The 17,573-nt window shown below is 37.3% G+C and overlaps 1 protein-coding gene across 7 annotated transcripts in view; it reads right to left on the bottom strand.

The window, feature by feature from the left end:
- SIPA1L2 (signal induced proliferation associated 1 like 2) overlaps positions 1-17,573 on the bottom strand; it is a 245,073-nt gene that overhangs the window by 50,254 nt on the left and 177,246 nt on the right. For all 7 annotated transcript variants that reach the window (XM_058309532.2, XM_071207373.1, XM_058309533.2 and 4 more), the window contains 2 exons: positions 15,093-15,669; positions 11,237-11,511 (listed from right to left, as the gene is read on the bottom strand). In XM_058309532.2, the coding sequence (XP_058165515.1) occupies positions 11,237-11,511; positions 15,093-15,669 (852 nt within the window). The remainder of the gene's footprint in view (positions 1-11,236; positions 11,512-15,092; positions 15,670-17,573) is intronic.

The following is a 17,573-nucleotide window of genomic DNA, read 5'->3' as shown; positions in this document are numbered from 1 at the left end:
TAACATATTTACCAAAAACAATTTCACTTATTTCTTTGTATTTTTAATGTGGCTACAAAAAAATTCAAAAATTAAATATTTCTTTTGGACAGCGCAGCTTTAGAGGAGGCTGGTATTCAATAACCTGGCCTGCCTACAGGCCCGAGTGTCTTGCCTTCCCCCACTAGCTGGTCCACTTGATCACTACCCTCTACTCCCTTCCCAGCAATCACATCTCCCAATCTAGCCCAAGTCTCAGCTCAAAACCCACTTTTTCCACAAGATTTGCTGACTCCACTGGTCAGAACAACGGCCAGCAAGCCTTTGAGCAATAAAAAAAAAAGTCTATGCTCTGGGCAAACACAGACCCACAGGCAGAGGAACGCAGGCTGGATTTCAGCTGCCACTTGCACCTGTGCTCAGGTGAGTTTCTGTACACAAGCCATACAACTATATGCAGCAGCCCTATCCTTAGCTTATGGTCACCTTGTTTACTTTTATCATCCAGTAACAAACATCAGCTCTGGTTAAATGACTGATTTTGCTATAACACATTGCATGTATATATTCTGTCTCCTCAGGTAGTTTTGTAAACTATCTTCAACCAATTTGCATACAAATCAAGCATGTTTTCATAAATTTCAAAAGAGTAAAAATGCTTCATATATAATCTGAACAGCTATTTTAAACTGTGGTTATATAATCAAGCATCAGCATCTCATGTCACTTTTCTATTATGTCTGAGAAAAGTGAAAAAAAAATTATAAGAACTGTTAAGCGGGAAAATCTGAATGTTCATCATGTCAAAGTTGTGTGGTTTTCAGTCTCCATAGCCAGCCTCATAAACTAGCATTACAGCTCCCCAAAAGATCATGTCCTAGACTGCTCTTCCATGTGCTCAAATGATGTCAGGTATTTAAAGCCTGTAGGCCTAAAAAATATGACTGAAACCAGACAACCTTAAGTTTCTCACTAATCACACAGTATAACGGCACTGTTAACCCAATCAAGGTCAGCCTGTAAAGCCAATTAATAAAGTCTGGCAAGGAAACAGGGCAAGGAAGTGTGGGCAAGTCTAAAAATTAGAGCACTGAGGCAAATCATTTCTGTTTAACATGTTGGTGAAATCTTCAGCATCCAAAGCCATAGTGCTGCTCACTTGACATTCCATAGCGGACACAAAAACTTTCTAAAAGCACTGCTTCTTAGAAAGCAAAGTATGATTTCCATTTTGAAGAAGCTAGAGTACAACTTCTCAGCCTCTTTTCAATAACATCACAAAAGAACAAGAAACAAATTCAACCGTCAATAAAACATGGAAATACTTGAAACTCTAAAACACAATACATAAAGATGGAAAGCAAATGGCAGAATGGTAATGCTTTAGAGCAGAGCACAGAAAGCCTAATCCAAGGGGCTGTAGAGGGAAAACAACCAGAGCAAGATTCTGCCCTTTATACAACACTGGAAAGGCACAGAAGAGGAAGAATTAGGCACTGCAGAAGGGAAAAATGAAAAAGGAGGCCTAAAAGATGGTGCTTATTTCAAAAGTAAGGACTAAAAAAGAGACCCTGAGGTCCACACCCCACACCTGGGCAAGTCAGGCAAGGACCCTCCCCTCCCAAAAGAGTGCAGGTAATACTCTCTAGAGGATGCAACCTGACAGGGTCTAGATTCAAGGATATTAGACAGAGAACACAGCTGAAAACTAAGATAAAGCAAAGGTTTCACTGGAAAGATGAGACCCAGAGTCACTTCTTCCTCTAAACGCAGCTTCAGAAAGCTTATCACCTCCACAAAGTAGAATGAGGTTCTTTCGCTAGAGATAAGACGTGCAATGTAAGCCACCCAATCATTCCACAATAAAGCTCACCAATCAACACTATTCTTAGAGAATAAGAAGGAACTTCTGAAATCTAAAAGCTTGATAGGTGAAATTAAAAAAAAAAAAAAAAATTGCTAAGAGAGTTAGGAGGGAAACTTGAAAAAATCTCCCAAAAAGTTATAGGAGAGAAAAGATAAGAAAACTAAAAGTTCAACACAAGAAGTCCAACATTTACCCAAGAGAGGCTCCAGAAGGAGAGACAAAACCGTGAGAAGGATATTAAAAAATAATACAAGAAAATAAAGATATGTAAAAAACAGATTAAAAGGTCCACAGAACATCCAGCACAAGGAATGAAGAAAGATCCAAGTGTTTCTATCATTAACTGGACACATCTCATCTCGTGGGACTATAGATTCATCCATATGGTCAATGACCTAAGTAGAAATCAAAAAGATATGATATTATAGTAGATACCAAACCACACAAGAAAACTTACTCTTGCCACCTAATTGATGTCCTGGTAAATTCACTGAACGTTCAGGAGACCCCAAACTTCGCTGCCTCAAAGTTGTCAGCTGCCCGAACAGAAAAGGCCAGGGAAGCTTTAACTGAGTGTTACCAAAACAAAAGGTCCTATTTAAAAGATAAAAGTCATATTTTGAATGAAAGGAATGTGAACCTTGAATCTGGTAGATAAAGAGTAACTTAAATTGCCAGTGCTTGTTTGAGCTCCAAGTTTACTGGGTTTGTTTTCTAAAAGGAAGGAGGAGGAGGAAAGTGAAAACAGGTGGTTGAGTAGTGTGGTATCCTAAATTCATGTTCCTACTTGTATGAATTAAAGTCTTTAATAAGACATGATAATTTAGCTTGAGTCTTGGAAGAAAAATATATAAATGCAAAATTACGATAAATATTTGAGAGACTACTGACAAGAACCTGAGGAGAGAATTAGTGTGGAATTATTTCATTTCTAACCTCTTGCAGAAAGTCATGTGCAAAAGGTATTTTAGTACTAAAAATTGACATTCTTTAGCCCACATAAATATCAGCTATTCTAAGAATGGTTTTATTTTTAAAATCAAAATTAATTTTGTTATTATGTAACACTTTTACAGCAACTATTCTTATAAACTAGATTTTGCTTTGCTGATTTCTAAGAGTAAGACATCAATAAATACCATTGTTGGTAACATCAGCTATCATCAAACCTAGTCAAACTTAGTGCTCTACTCCATATATATGAAATGTTCCTTGAAAGACACATACAGAAAGTCCGACCAATTTTTAGGTAAATTAGGGGTGAGAGAAAATAAAGAATTACAAATTAGCCTACACGGGTTCTCTTGTTCAGTATGTTCAAGAAACTATCTGTTTATATTCTTACACTCTTTTTCCTGTGTGGTTCTAGCCCATGACACGGTAAGTATTTTTGATCAATTAGAAAAGGCCAGCTGAAGCCCAATCTGAACTAGGACAAAAACATTTCTGAGCATGGGGTAAAAATGAGTTGCTAATCTTGTGAGGGGGTAAAATATTTGGAAAAGAATGTTATATTAATGCTTTTTTTATTCATTAATATAAAAACCTCAGTGAAAAATGCTCTTGGCTTCCTTTGACCTATCAAATCAAGTCAATGGATGGGAGTTGCATTTCTGGCTTCCGGCACATATTTTCCACAGTGTGCCTGCCAAAGGAGATACCCACAAATGTTAGATAAGGCTGAAGAATCACGTACAAGTAAGCATCTCAATTTCTTCTGTGCTCTATAACATATGTAAAGATCATCTACTTATGCTAATTATCATGTGAGGCAGAGATCAATAAAAACCTAGCCTCAGGTTAAAAATAATTTCTTAACATTTTTTGCCTAGCTAGTAATTCAGAGCCTTATCTCTCTAACTACCATACCCTGGAAGGCAAAACATTTTGCAGAAAAAGAAAGTCATAAAAAATGTGCTAGTTAAACATGTGACACTACAAAACTGTAAAAATGACCAAGTACTTCTACTAGTTGGAATCCTCACACTACCTTAACTTTGCTTCTTTATTCTGATAAACAATATTCCCTGTCCTTCTGAACTTATCATTGTGGACCTCCTGGAAGGGTTTATTCTTGTATCAAGGGACATTCATTAACTTACTTATACCAATACTCATCAAGGCTCCTCCCTGCTTCCTGCAGAGCTTCCCAGTTGTGGATTTCTTGCCCTATAAATGCTACCACTGCCTGGCTAATGGGCATTTCCAGCAGAGCGGTGGGGTCCATCACTCTTGCAGTTTTCAGTGACCCACCTATCTAGCCTATGTGCCCTACAACTTTAGAGACACTCAGGAATGTCCCCAAGATGACATCTACCCACACAGTCCCATTCTTCCCCACGGACATTTCCAGTTTCCTCTTATGAATTAACCATCAGTGATTTGCAAACCTGAAAGCTGAATTGCTGCAAGCCAGTCTGTGGACTCAGTTCTAAAAGGACCAATTCCCCCTCTGCAGCTTGATCATCCAAGACCATCATTTGATCCTTGCCAAACCATACAGTTTATTAACTCTTAACATGAATTCCTCTGTACCAAGTAAACTGCTCTCCATCAAAGAGACAGTTTGGGCTCTGAGCTCAAAACACAGAGCTGCTAGTGTGCAGCTTAGGAAGAGGTGATGCTCTTTGGATCCAAGTTTCTCTTGTAAACTGAATGGCGACATCACAAGGTATGTCAAGATTAAAGGATATAAAATATGTGACCTTCCTGAAATGATCATTTTACAAGAAAATTAGCTACAAATAGACAATATTAACTTTTTGCCTCCATAAAATATAGGGAACCAGTATTAAACAGTCAAAGACACAAACTAAATAGAACAAAAAACTGAAATAGAAGTTTTTCATGAAATTTTAGTTTACCTATACAAAACAACCAGAACTGTAGAAAATTTTAGAGCTAAAAAATACTCTTCATCTATATTCACACCTAGAAACTACATCACTCTTCTATTATAAAAGTAAGACAGATGACTTTATATTTTGCTGCTTCAAAACTAAGAAAAGGGGAAGTATCCTGGAGGAAACGAATAGGAACAATACATTAGAAAACTAGCAAAACAAAACTAAAAGCCCAGAGAACTGAGAAAGTTTAAGGGAACAAGGCATATTCTTACATATACACATACATAAGTAAAGAGCACTTGAACAAATTAGCTAGACTGGGTAAACCATAAACCATGCAGCCACAGCTTAATCACATAATTATAATTTGCATTTACTGTACTCTGAAATTACTTTACTTGGAGGCATCACAGAGAACCTTATACTGAACCCAATAATCTAACAAAAAGCCTTACAACATATTGTAATGTTATTCTTTACTTCCTATCCACCACCTTACCTTGTAAATTACTTTACAGGTTTCCACATACACTATACCAACTGAGGTTGAAAAGGTCATACACCTAATCAGAGACAGAGTTTATACTGGAACCCAAGCTCTCTGACTCCCATTACAGTGCTCTTTCCAAAACACATTGCTTAGCTCTTTAGGAAATCTATCAAAGAACAGATAATATCACCTACATTTATGTCATGTTTTCTACCAGATGCTAAAAGAATCTTTGGATACAAGGGCAGATCCCCTCAAATGAATTATCTGTTTTTTTCATATTATGCAATTTATTAAAGAACTCTTTTATAGCCCTGGGGATTAAAGTAATCACTGATAGTTTAATCATTTTAATATCTGTTATGCTAATAGTCTGCTAATAGCTAAAAGACACTTTCCAAATCATCCAACAAGGTGACAGGGGTAATTGATGCTCATTTTCTTGAATCACAAACTCTTTCTGGAGCATAAAATATCAAAGAGAGAGAGAACCACATAGAAAAACTTATGGTAAAGTTTAAGGCAGCATCATACAGAAACAGGTACTAAGTGAAACATAAATTTTCTTAATTTACAGATAGAAAGAGAGAGACATTGAAACTATAAATAGAAAAAAAGGCATATGGACCATCAATCCACTTGACCAAGCCCTTTGAAAAAAGGTCTTGAACTGAGAAGGTGTGTGTCATTAAATAGGAAGTGAGGCCATCCGGTACTGAATAATTCGTAAGCTTTCATCACATACAGGCTGACTGTGTCTTCACCATCTTTTCTCTAGTACCTAGAGACAAAAGTTTCCTTTTTCCTCAGAAAGCACAAGGGCAGGCATAACATTTTACATTTTTTGTATACGTCAAAGATGTATAGAGAAGAGTTTCAATAACTATTTGATGCCTGATGAGTTTTGATGAGCATATTTTCACAAAGGAGAACATTCAATGGCTATCCAGTATTATAGCCATACTGCAATCTGTCAAACTACGAGACAGATATTTGCCTAGAGAATTGTCACGCTTTACTGTCACTCTCTGCATTCCTGTTATAGTGTCAATAAGGTTCCCACATTTCAAATGCAATAAAGTGTCAGCACTAAAGTGTAAGATTATTAATTAGGGATGGCAGCAGCATTTTCTGCACTAGTTTGAGATATTTTGGTAAGGTGATATGCTGTTGCTATAGTCTGAGAAAACTATTTTTCAATAGCCAAAATATGAATAGAAAGAAGAGTATTTTAAAATTCTAGATAGATTGTAAAGAGTCCATGAGAGTAGAAATTGTCCTATTTATTCATTTTAATATCCCTAGTGTCCAGTACAGTTTCTGGCACAAACCCATTAACAATGAATGAATGAATGAATAAATGAATGAGTGGATAGAGGCGGCCTCCCTTACTTTTAAAATTCTTTTAGAAGATACTGGGGCTTGAAACTGAGACCTCATACATGGGAAGCAGGTGCTCAACCACTGAGCTACATCGGCATCCCCTACCTTACTTTCCATAATCCAATATTCTTACCACAAAGAATAAGATAATAAGTTGAACATTAAGTTGGAAGACCTTGGAAGAAGACTCAGAATAGCTGAGTGAACTAGTTTTACCTTTATAAAACTGAAGCTGTATATTGTTTGCACATTTCACATTAAAATGCATTATTGGACAGTCCATATATAATACAATACCAAATATACTAAATTTTTATTATCCATACAAATAATCTGGAACTTTTATCTAAAACTTCACTTTAGTTCAGATTTTAGCTCACTATCCATTTTTTATATAAACTGTTAGGCTGACAAAATTGAGTTTGCCTTCCTATTTCTATTCCCATTTCCTCCTCTCTATGTACTTCAGGGAGTCAGTCAGGCAAGAGGAAGCAAAACAGAAGAGAAGAACACACAATTTTGATTTTATAGAATGATGACAGAACAATAAAAACTCATGAAAACATGAGATAATTTCCACTGTTTTGTATTATATAGAGGAATGTGTTTCAGATAGTATGTCAATAAAGTATAAAAACCACACAAAACAGATGCACCACAGTAATGAATTTAATTTCCATTTTTATTGGACATATTTACTAAATTCACTCACATTATATAACTCATGCATAATCCTAAAAAGCTGTCATTTCCTATATAATAGTCTTTTAAGTTGATGTGCTTTCCTTAAAATGGCACTGATAGAATGTTGGCCACCTTTGAAAGCTAGGAACTGGGGCCAAACTGGTGGCTGTATTATATCCCTTGGAAAAACAAGAAAAATCTTAATTGGATATCTTCAGCGACTCTTTATCTTTTCCACAGAGACTGTCTGCTTGGGAAACACCTTGCTCCCTTTAAAACTTCATTTTCATTTGAAGAGTGTTATTCCCAAATTGCTTCTTGCCACTCATTTCCAATTTATATGAATTCACTGCAAAATCCAACCCAGCACGTGATCGGTGAATACATATTCCTAAAGGGGAGACCTTCATGCTCAGTCTTCTTCGGAACTCAACAAGGAAAACTAAAATGGCTCTGCTTTTTTTTCAAGCTTAAGGACAGCCAAATTATTATCACCTTTAGGCTGGATAAAAGGACTTCACAATGCAGGGTGGCTTTTGATTCAACATAAATATGAATTTTAAGATTTCATTTAATCCAGCAGCTTCTGTGCCATAACCAAACACCAGTCTGACCTGAGGACAGCCAGAAGTGAGTCTATTAAATGACATGCCTACCATTCTGCTGACAGGAGCAGATGGGCTCCATGTCAAATTATTTTCTCACTAATGTCCTGCAGGACAAAAATCAAGTCGATAAATTGCAACAATGAATCAAAGCATTTTTCACTCTATTGTTCACATTATTTATGAAGACTAAAATACTTGTAATTTGTTAATTTGGTCATTTTTGTAGTCCCCATGGCTCTTACATTAAAGAGCTTAAAAGAAAAATATACATTGTAAGGGAGACAGATATACAAGTCCATTCAAATGAATGCTTTTTCCCCCTCTCCCTGATAAGCACTAAGGGCCAATTTGTGATAGTAGATGGTGACAATTTTCCATGCCACAAATCAAATGTGTATTTTTAGCCAGAGGCATATATATCCTTGTATATGGTACTAACCAACCAGTGTTTAGTTCAAAAGTTTGTATTTTAATTTTTAAAGTGAGTCACAAGCTACCTACTTCCCCTCTTAGCCCTGCATGTACAGTTTCTTTTAAAAATCTAATAATGAAGAAAGTTAAACCTGTTTGAAACATGGATGAAATTTAAAATGACATTTCATACTTATATTACAGTCTAAAGCCAAGGGCTGTTATTGCAAGGATAGCTTCTTTCTAAGGGTAAAGCTGCTTGACAACGGCAAGTACTTTTATCAGGGCACCCAGTGATTCACAGACAGAAAATGAATCTGAAACTAATAAAAACATGGATTTAAACATTTACAAATTCACAGAAATTTGGAAGACGGAATTGAAAGAGTTTTAAATGATATTTGCTAGGCTTAAAACCTCCAAAACTTACAGAAATGTGAGGGTGGACAGCTTGTCAATTCTCAAGTATTATTACCAGGGCACACAGTTAATTCTAATCATCTCCTGAGGTTAAATATTTAGGACAATTATTCCAGATTAATCAGGAAAAAGATCTCTATTTTCAGGAAAAGACATTAGCTGGACTCCTAGGAAACAAAGCAAAAGTCTTTAAATGATCTTGAGTAGTTCAATGAGAGAATTTGCGTTTAAAAAAAGGATAAGGTTTTATTATGTGTGGATCTAGGCACCAACAGAAAAGTAGCTCTCTTTAGATGTAGAACATGTTTTTCAATAAAAAGATGACAGCCAGAACTTGTAAACTATAGTTTTTGTTTGTTTCAGCTGGAAAACAATTCAGTATTTCTTAAGAACTCCTGTTCTTCTGAATGATTGTTCTCAATCCAATTGCAATGATAATGGTGCCATTTTTATTAACCAGATCTCTTGAAAGCTTAAACACTGTTTTACTGAGCAACAGTAGACCAAAACTAAGAATAGGTGAGAACTATTAATTTTTAACCTCAAAAAAAGCAAGGTAACATTTTTGTCTAATTCTAGGGTAGTAATCAACCTATGAAATAGATAAAAGACTTGATTTTCACCATAAAATACTTGACTTACAAATCTCTATTTCTACCAAAACTAGGCAGAAACTCTACTATATGGAAAATTTTCTAATAATTGGTTTAAAATTTATTGTAAAAGAGTTTCACATATACAATATTTTAGCTCCAAAGGTCTAAAAGACTTGCCTTCTTTTATTTAAAAAAGTAGTTTTTTATCTTTACTTTTTTTGTACTTCTACCACTATGTGTGATTAATGGGACTACTGGAGAGCAAATGAATTTAACATGACAGAATCAGGCAAGGAAGAAATGAGAAACATTTTGGAAAGTTCATGTGACATGGGACTAATACTTTTAAGAGGAATTTCTGCTCATTAAACTTGGTATCTTATAAACATATTGGGCAAATATAGGTAACAAGGTCATAGCAACTCAGGCTGGTAGCAGATGGGAAGAAAACCAAGAGAAACAGAAATTTGTAAAATTTTCACTTTTACTGAGGCAAAGATGGTACATGGTTTGTTTTCTAAAAGGAAGTAACAGTTTAGAGCTATACTATCCAACGTAGGCAGTAACTATCCACAGCTGGCTAATTAAATTTTTCATTAAAATGAGAAATTCATTTCCTCAGTCTTACTAGCCACATTTCATGTGTTCAGTAGCCACATGTGGCTAGAGGCTACTATGTTCAAGAGTTCAGGTACTGAAACTATCCATCATTGCAGAAGATACTATTGGACAGGACAAAGGAAGGAGAAGGAGAATGCAGAATGAATGATTTCAGTTATCACATATGTAATCCCAGGAAGTGGGCAGAGTGATGCTGCTTCTTTGTATGATACACATTTCTTTCTTAAATATGAAAGCAGCTCAGCTTTCATATTTATGAACATGCTGAGGTCTTAAGATCTTTTTTTAATGTATGAAGTACTGGTCACGTTAGGCTGGTATTAAGTGCTTTACATACATCATCTTATTTAATCTTCATAAAAACCATATGTGATAGGCATTATTATGATCCTCATTTACAGATAGAGAGGCTTAAAGAGAGTATGTAAATTACCTAAGATCACACAGCTAATACCAAGATTCCAGGCATACTTAACTCACTCAAAAGCCAGAGTGCCTAAGGCTGCCCATGAAGATCCCCAGGTGAGATGCGCTAGAGGAAATGCCCTCCAGACAGTACTACCCGCCACCCTGCACCTCAGCGGATGGTCCTTCCTTACTTAGCATTCTTTCTTCTTTTGCAGTAATATTTCCTTGGTGTTGAACAAGAGTATTTTCAATTAACAATGGAAAGGGACTGCTTCCTAATTCCATTCGTGTTCCTACCTTCCCCCTATCCACCTCTAAGTTTTCTAAGTCTAGCGATTTCTTTTCACCTATTTCATGACAGTTTATAACATCTCAAACCAGTAAAGTAAGCCCCGACTAAATACAATTCAATACTTCTTGAATGTCAATGTATAGAATAGAATAGTCACCGCACAAATTATATTTGGTGTTTCAATATTCCTTCACACAAACCAGCAACGATCTCTTAAATACCCTGCAAATAATCAACAACTTCATATTAGAGAAAGAAATTGCAGATTTGCAGAAAAGGGTATTTAATTCACCAAAGGCCGGTCATAAGTGTCACTGGCCCAGATGAACCAAGCAGTTGCTCTGCTCTTAGTTGATATATATCTCAGCTTTCATGGGGTAGATTTCCCATTAATTGCTTGCAGAATTATAATTTATCAGTTACTATACATCAAAACCTTTTTTTCTATTTTAAAGCTCTTTTTGGATTGCTCTAATGGGTGATGTCCCAACAACACTGACAGAATTTACACTTGACTATGTTTTTTGAGGACCCTGGAACAGTTGAGAGGACCAGCTGCGAGAGTACCCAAGGAAGAAGCACACATCACTTATGGCCCAGAGTGTCCTGCCCGGAGCCTTCCATGCCTTACCGTCGGGGCGAGCCATCGTCATGGGGCTGGATGATGACCACCTTCACAGTTACGGAGGTCCGGAGCAGGTCGATCATTTGCTCGTGGGTCAGCGTGGCCACGGCCACTTTGCAGATCTCCACGAGGCGGCTCCCTTGGCGAAGACCAGCTTTCCAGGCAAAGCCGAAAGGCTCTACATCTGCAACGATGCCTTCAAAATTCACATGGAAGCCAAGCTGACCCAGCCCGTTCCTCCTCAAGGTCATTTCCACAGTCTCACAGCCTCTGGTCACAATCTAGAGGGGAAGGAGACTGTTGAAGACCCTTGCTCAGGCTGTTGGGGAACGCCCCCTCCCCTGCCGTGTTAGAGGTGCACACAGAAGCCTCAACCTCACTCTCCTTCACCTCCGCCCTCACCCCACTTGATACCACAGACCTATGGAGTGCCCACCCTCTTTCTGCCCTTCCCTTCCAACTATCAAAGTGACAAGTCAAGGACTGTTTAAATTGAAGGCTCACCATAATTAACTGTGGCATCAAGGACAAAAAAAAATAGTGAAAATAAAATAATGGTTTTAATTCTTCAAGGCCAAATCAATTCCTGATACAGGTGTCATGTGTTTCTGCAGAGCATACTTCTAAGCCTAGAACTTGCAAGCTTAAGATGGGCTTTGATATCAATTTACTTGGCTCTCAAGCATATAAATCCTATTGTTCTAGAGGGACTATAACAATGGAAAAAAGTGAAGACATTCAAAACCATTAGATACTTCACCCATCAAGCACAAAACCTTTTAGACAATTGCATTCAGCTATTAGAGAAAGATGGGCCACCAGCACTTCCAAGCTAACTCTTAGTACCATGTCCTTAGGCTCACGTTGGACAGTGGGAAGTCAGAAGTTTTAAAAATCAGTAAATGCTGAGTATGGCCCTAGCACACTGTAGATGCCCTGCTTTGTCCTCTAGGCCCACTCGCCTGGGCAGTGAAGGAAGTTCAGGTCAAAATGTGTGGTAGGCCAGCCAGATTCTTTAGTCATCCTTTGGCAAGGGAAACTAGCAGGATGGTGCTCTTTGCAGGCAGCAGTCTTCTGCCTATTGTGCCTCAGGCTGATCACTGCCAAGTCAGAAATCCTGGGGATGGGAAGGGGGGTGCCTAGGCCAATGCCAAACAGTAGTTTTACCAGTGTTCTTACTTCTCCCAAGAATGTGATTTTATGGAAGTACCATAAAAAGGAACAGTGAAAGAAGACAGGTTGGCAGGCCACTCAATGCACAAAGCCCCAGTAATTAGTTAGCACAACCCTCAGAAGTGCTTACTGAGAGTAGCTCATAGGCAATGAAAGAAAACAAAGGGCTCATTAAACATTATCTGATGACTATAGCAATACTTATGTGGGGAACTTAAAATCAGAAGGTGTCATGAACATATCCCCAAAAGCACAGAGCCAATGTATGAAATTTGTTTAATAGATGCTCCATTTCCATGAAACATGCTCTGAATACATAGATACCTATTTAATGAAACCCATGACTGTAAATACAGCTGTGGGAATGAGGCTGGGTTCGGTGTATCAACATTGTGTCTGTCGTTTCCATGGTTACCACAAGTCCACACACTAAGCACCAGCTTCTCAGAGAGAGAGATGACAACTGAGGGCTTCAGGAAACGTGGAAAGAGATTGCCAGTCTCAGTGGTGGCGTTTTGAAAGACTGAAGTTTCCAAACTTATGAACTGAACTAAAACTGTTGAAAAGAAACTTTTTAATATGAGCAATTTTTCATATTAAATTTTTCCTTCAACTTTATTTGCAACTTTGTTGTAAGCTCTTCCACCAAAAGACTACCCATAAAACTCAAACATGGATGAAATTTTCGGTTGCAATATAATATCCACATTATAGAGTAATGACTAAGCTTTCCAAAGACCTAGTCTCTGCTTATTTTCTCCAAATACCTGCCACTCCCTCCACTACTCCCACTATTGCTTTTTGCCATTTCTTTATCCTCAGTGTTCTTGCTTCTTATCATCCCCAAAGGCTGAGTCTAAAGAACCACATTCTCTACTTATTTTGACCTCCTCTTACATTTGCATGGGCTCACTTATCACATGAAAATGGCTGACTCCTATCCCTGTACCCAGGACTGCCTACATAATTTCGGAGGCCCAGTGAAAAATAAAATGCAGGGTCCTTTGCTCAAACGTTACTGAGAATTTCAAGACAGTGAAAGCAGAGCATTAAACTAAGTGTGGGGTCCTTCTGAAAGCAGGACTGTGTGTGGCTGCACAGGTCACTTATCTGCCTCTAGCTCTAGGTTTATGCTTTCAGTCCGTCCCTTAACCCAGACAACTTTCTTTACTTTTATTTTCTGTCATTAAGAAACATGAACACTGAGTTTATCCTCTGCCAAGTAAGCACTCATTCCAGTATCTCCATTACTACTACATATTTCTCTTTTCACTTCCCTTGTTACTACCTGTTACTAGCCTGTACCAACCCTTACGTTCTAATTCAGGAGTTCTTAACCTTTTTTGTTCTATGGACCAATGGACCCGTTCTCAGAATGTCGTGGCAGGTAGTTACAACACTCAACTACTGTTGGGTCTAACAAGTACTGTCATTTCGAAGTATGGATGAGTATAAGCTATTTTTCAAGATATGCAACAACCGTAATGTGATATGAAATGAATACTACCGCAATTTATTGTAGACATTCCTAATTGAAGGAAATGTTAGATTTCAGCTAGAGATCAGAGAAAATAAAGACACTAAGGTGATTTTTTTCAATTCAAGTGCATGGACCCCCTGAAATCTTTCCATAGACTCCTTGGGGGTCTGTGGATCCCTGGTTAAGAACCCCTTTTCTAATCCCTATAATAGTCTTTTGGTTGGTTTGTTCCCAATATCTTGTGTTACAAGTCATTCTAGAAACATACCTACTCTCCTCAAATATGTTCCAGACATTAGGCATGTTAGTCACATTAACATAAAGTGTCTGCATATAATGAAATGCAGACATTAACTTGATTTCATTGTCTCTTATACATGGTGTCAAATAACAAAGGGAGATTTATATTTAGTGGGACAAAGGGGCAGGAAATGGATATAATTTCTCCTTTTTCATGGTATATAGGTGACTAACTCTTTTCTAATTAACAAAATAATACATCCCCTTGAGGGAAGATTTATGCATGGGTGTATTCTTCTTATAATAGTTTTGATGTATTCTTATTATTCCATTATTTATACTAAAACTAAAATCTGAGTCTTAATTTGTTAAGGAGCAGAAATATAACTGCTAAGCACCATGGATATAATTTAGGGGCTTTGTACTAAAAACCAATTTTAAAAAAAAATATATTTGTTAAGCCTGATTTTAGTTTTTCTAACTTAATGGGAAACTGTGCTTGGAAGATTAAAAACACATTTAATCTGGCAGATTAAACAAAAATATCTGCTGTATAAACATGCGCAGAGTTGAATCTGCAAATGGAACTTAATCATTTATATCGTCAACAGCAGTCTTATGCCTGTTAATTACCTATGGGAAGGTACTGTCATGGTAATCTCTAATTGTCTACTACCTAGACAATTCTGTTTTGCTTGAAATACTGTGAAATGTATATCCTGATGTTCTCTTTTGGAATTTGACTTAACTTTTCTTTTCCAAGCAATTTATGACTGGCACTTCTCCACCATTCATGTAATCAGCAATTGATCAAAAGGACCCAGCATCTAAAAGGAAGCTCTGTACACATAAGAAAGAGTAATTCATTTGCTAAGTGCTGTCATGATGGTCAAATTTCCATAGTGGAAGTGACTATGAATCCGGGATTGAAGAAATAAGGATGGTGGAAAATATAAAACATGTACTTACTCCTAATCTCTGAACAATTTCCCTTATATCTTCAGCACAATTATCCACTGCAGACAGAAGGATACATTCTCCTCTTTCATAAAACACTTTGATACTCATTAATCCAGATGTCCACCCAATAATATCTCTGCAGGAACAGTTAAATACAACATTCTTGGAATCCTTTTCAATCAACATTATAAACTCATTGGAAATTCCAAGAAGACATTCAATGTCTGCAGATTGGCCAAAATCCCGTGCTATGACATGCCACATGATTGCTCCAACGCTGAACAAATGAGCGTCCTTCCTTGGCTTTACTTTTTCTTTTTTCTTTGCACCCAGTGTAATGAAGCTGAATTTCACAGAGGTATCCACGGTGGCAGTTGTGACGAAGTTTTCTGCCAGGTCTTTCAAGTACTCTTGCCTCGTTCGAGTGGCCATTGCTCGAAACTTTTCCGATTTATGGGCTGCATTTTCTGCATTTATTACTTTGGCTAAAAGAAAGTCCCGAAACACTGCTGACTTTGGAAAAGTTACACCTTTGGGAATGGGTGGGCCAAATGGTGGCACATCTTTTGATCTAGAAACTCCAACACTGGGGAAGAACAACAGAGAAACAAGGATATTTACCTTCAGAAATTTGACATATACCCACACTTGCAACTTAAATCACCTATCTTGTCGCTTCTTGTTCTCCTAATTTCTGGATATTTCAAGATTTTTTAAAATCAAAATTTACTTTTCAAACTTAGGAGACAGGGGATAATGGGTCTACAGTGGGATGGGATAAGCAGTTTTAGATGGGGTTAGGTTGGCATTTTGTGATCTGATGGCTATCACTGAGAAAGATAATAATACTTCTATATGAAGTGAGTCTAGCCCCTCTTGGCTGCATGGGATCTCAATGAAACTATACAGAAAGATCATACTTACAGGGGCCAACATTTTATGTGCCACTTTTTTAAAGGAAACGCTCACTTCACTTGATCACATTCAAAAAATCTAAAAGAAGGTTTTCAGAGATTCCAAGGACTGAAGAAAGCAAATGTACAGTGATAATAATAACCACTTTCACTTTAATATATCAAAACTCAATAATGCTCCCTTACATCAGACAGCAGTTTTGGCTGTCTCATTTAAAAAAAAATAAGATCAATTACAAAGAGCAAATTAATAACGAATGAAGGATTAGAATGAGTAAGTGAATGAATGAATCCCATAGCATCTACAACATCTGCTTCCCTTTCTCTTATCAGTAACACACTGAGCAGTCACTGCTGACCAAGAATTTGTACTAATCCCCTCATTTGCTCAGTCTGATATTCTGTGTGTTAAGATAAAGGAAGCAATCTTTCCTTTTCTATCATCTTGAGAAATCCTGAAAGAGGTGAATTAAGGATCGAAAACATTTTGTCAAATTTTTTTGTAAGGTGTGAATTCCTTTTCTGACATGGGGTTGGTTAGACTTGAAAAAGATCATAGTCCTCAGCTATCTTTTAACTTTCATGTAATTTTTAAACTACAGTGAAGTTAACCACCTACTGAGCATCAGCATGGAAGGCAGGTTGGATGGGGCCTTGAGTGAACTGGGGGAAGGGAAAGATGCTTCCTTTTGGGCAGATACACCAAACACTCACTCATGAGTGAACCTGGTGGTGCTACACAGTGCACTAAAATGAGGGGTAGGGAAGCACTGGCTGAATGAAATGTTCTAAAATGAAAGGACACTCCTAAGAACACTGCAGAGGTTAGAGCTGCCTGAGGGTCAAGATCACACTTGGCTCATCTTAGAGTGGACATCATTCATGACTGAATAGGAACTGATCTGTCCTCCCACATGTTAACTTCAAGGAGCATTGTTTCAAAGCTACCTGTCTAAACTTATGATTAGTTTAATCGCACCTTGTTGCTTCTCCTCTTTAAAATGATCAGTGAGCTCAAAATGCTTCTCTGTGCATTGGAATCTGTCCTTCCAATATTGGGTACAACAAATCCACGTGGTTTTCTCTTCTAATAATGAGCACATATTCCCCAAAGTATTTACCCAAGGAATGCATTTGTTGCTGAGGTGGCCAAATCCCATTTGATACCTTAGAGGAATACTTTTCTGCACTTAACTCTGACTGCATTTTGAATGCTCTTAAGATAAAGCATGAGGGGGAAATTCCCCATATTAAAATATGCTCAAAGACTGCTCTCAATATGAAGCTCCAATTCTTGCCTTATCTCACTTCAGTGGGATGGTACCAGTTACCTAGAACAGAGGCAAAGAATCTCTAACTTTGGAAAGGACAATCCTTTTTGCCTAAAATTCAAGACCCTAATATCTTATTTGATACCTTCTCTATAATGTATACTATATTCTTGATCAGTAAATAATCCTGTGTATCTCAGATAAAATTTGTATTTAAAAAATCAGTGCTAGGCATGGCTATACTATTATTGCCATAATATTATTGGGGTAGGGATCAATTAGAGATCCCTGGTTACAAAAGTTTA

The sequence above is a fragment of the Dasypus novemcinctus genome, chromosome 13 (assembly GCF_030445035.2).
Source record: "Dasypus novemcinctus isolate mDasNov1 chromosome 13, mDasNov1.1.hap2, whole genome shotgun sequence".
In the NCBI taxonomy this organism is placed as follows: domain Eukaryota; kingdom Metazoa; phylum Chordata; class Mammalia; order Cingulata; family Dasypodidae; genus Dasypus; species Dasypus novemcinctus.
The sequence above is the reverse complement of the archived record's forward strand: the minus strand, read 5'-3'. Positions and strand labels throughout refer to the sequence as shown.